Source organism: Malurus melanocephalus, unplaced genomic scaffold, assembly GCF_030028575.1.
Source record: "Malurus melanocephalus ecotype Western Australia unplaced genomic scaffold, MMel_1.1 scaffold_3010, whole genome shotgun sequence".
Classification (NCBI taxonomy): Eukaryota; Metazoa; Chordata; class Aves; order Passeriformes; family Maluridae; genus Malurus; species Malurus melanocephalus.
This window is the reverse complement of record NW_026626242.1, coordinates 1-1,249: the sequence shown is the minus strand read 5'-3', so window position 1 is coordinate 1,249 and position 1,249 is coordinate 1. Positions and strand designations below refer to the sequence as shown.

The 1,249-nt window shown below is 43.9% G+C and overlaps 1 protein-coding gene across 1 annotated transcript in view; it reads right to left on the bottom strand.

The window, feature by feature from the left end:
- The window catches only part of LOC130588003 (calpain-1 catalytic subunit-like), a gene marked incomplete at both ends in the record, with an annotated part of 7,337 nt that extends 6,093 nt beyond the window's left edge, over positions 1–1,244 (bottom strand). The window contains 2 exons of the mRNA XM_057388961.1: positions 31–117; positions 1,065–1,244. Of these exons, the coding sequence (XP_057244944.1) occupies positions 31–117; positions 1,065–1,244 (267 nt within the window). The remainder of the gene's footprint in view (positions 1–30; positions 118–1,064) is intronic.
- Between the last annotated feature and the right edge of the window lie 5 nt (positions 1,245–1,249).

Here is a 1,249-nt window from a genome sequence, read left to right as displayed (position 1 = left end):
CCTAAAAAAAATCCCCAAAAATCCCAAAAATCCCAAAAAATCCTGACCCAGCGCTCCCTGGCAGATGTCGGTGCGGGTGGCTCCGTCCACGATGAACTGCGGGCGCCGGCACAGCTCCTGTGGGAAACATCCAAAAAAACCCCAAAAATTTGGGATTTCAGCATTCCCATGGGATTTGACAAGAAAAAACACAAAATTTGGGAAATTTAACCATGGGATTTTGCTGAAAAAAACGGAATTTGGGATGTTTAACCTCAGGATTTTGCTGGAAAAGCCCCAAATTTGGGATATTTAACCTCGGGATTTTGCCGAAAAACCTAAATTTGGGATATTCAACTTTAGGATTTTACCAAACCCCCCAGATTTGGGATATTTAACCTCGGGATTTTGCTGAAACTCCCAAATTTGGGATATTTAATCTCAGGATTGTGCCGTACCCCCCCCAAAATTGGGATATTTAACCTCGGGATTTTGCCGAAAAACCCAAATTTGGGATATTTAACTTCGGGATTTTGCTGAAAAACCCAAATTTGGGATATTTAACTTCGGGATTTTGCTGAAAAACCCAAATTTGGGATATTTAACTTCAGGATTTTGCTGAAAACCCCAAATTTGTGACATTTAACTTCGGGATTTTGCTGAAAAATGCAAATTTGGGATATTTAACTTCAGGATTTTGCTGAAAACCCCAAATTTGGGATATTTAACTTTAGGATTTTATCAAACCCCCCAAATTTGGGATATTTAACCTCAGGATTTTGCCGAAAACCCCAAATTTGGGATATTTAACCTCAGGATTGTGCCGTACCCCCCAAATTTGGGATATTTAACCTCAGGATTTTACCAAAACCCCCCAAATTGGGGATATTTAACTTCAGGATTTTACTGAACCCCCCAAATTTGGGATATTTAACCTCGGAATTTTGCTGAGACTCCCAAATTTGGGATATTTAACTTTATGATTTTATGAAATCCCCCAAATTTGGGACATTTAACCTCAGGATTTCACCAAAACTCCCAAATTTTGGATATTTCACCATTCCCAAGTGTTTCAGCACGCTCACCGTGGGTCTCTTCCACTCCACGCCGCGGGTTTTAGACGAGCCAGGCCCGAGTTCACGGAATCCCAGCGAGGCAGCGACCGGGGGGAAGGCGGGGTCCCGGAAAAGGGACCCGGAGCGGCGGCACTCGSTGGCCAAGAGCCCGAAATCCTGGCCCAGGTAGCGCACGGCGTTGTCGTGGCGGCCCA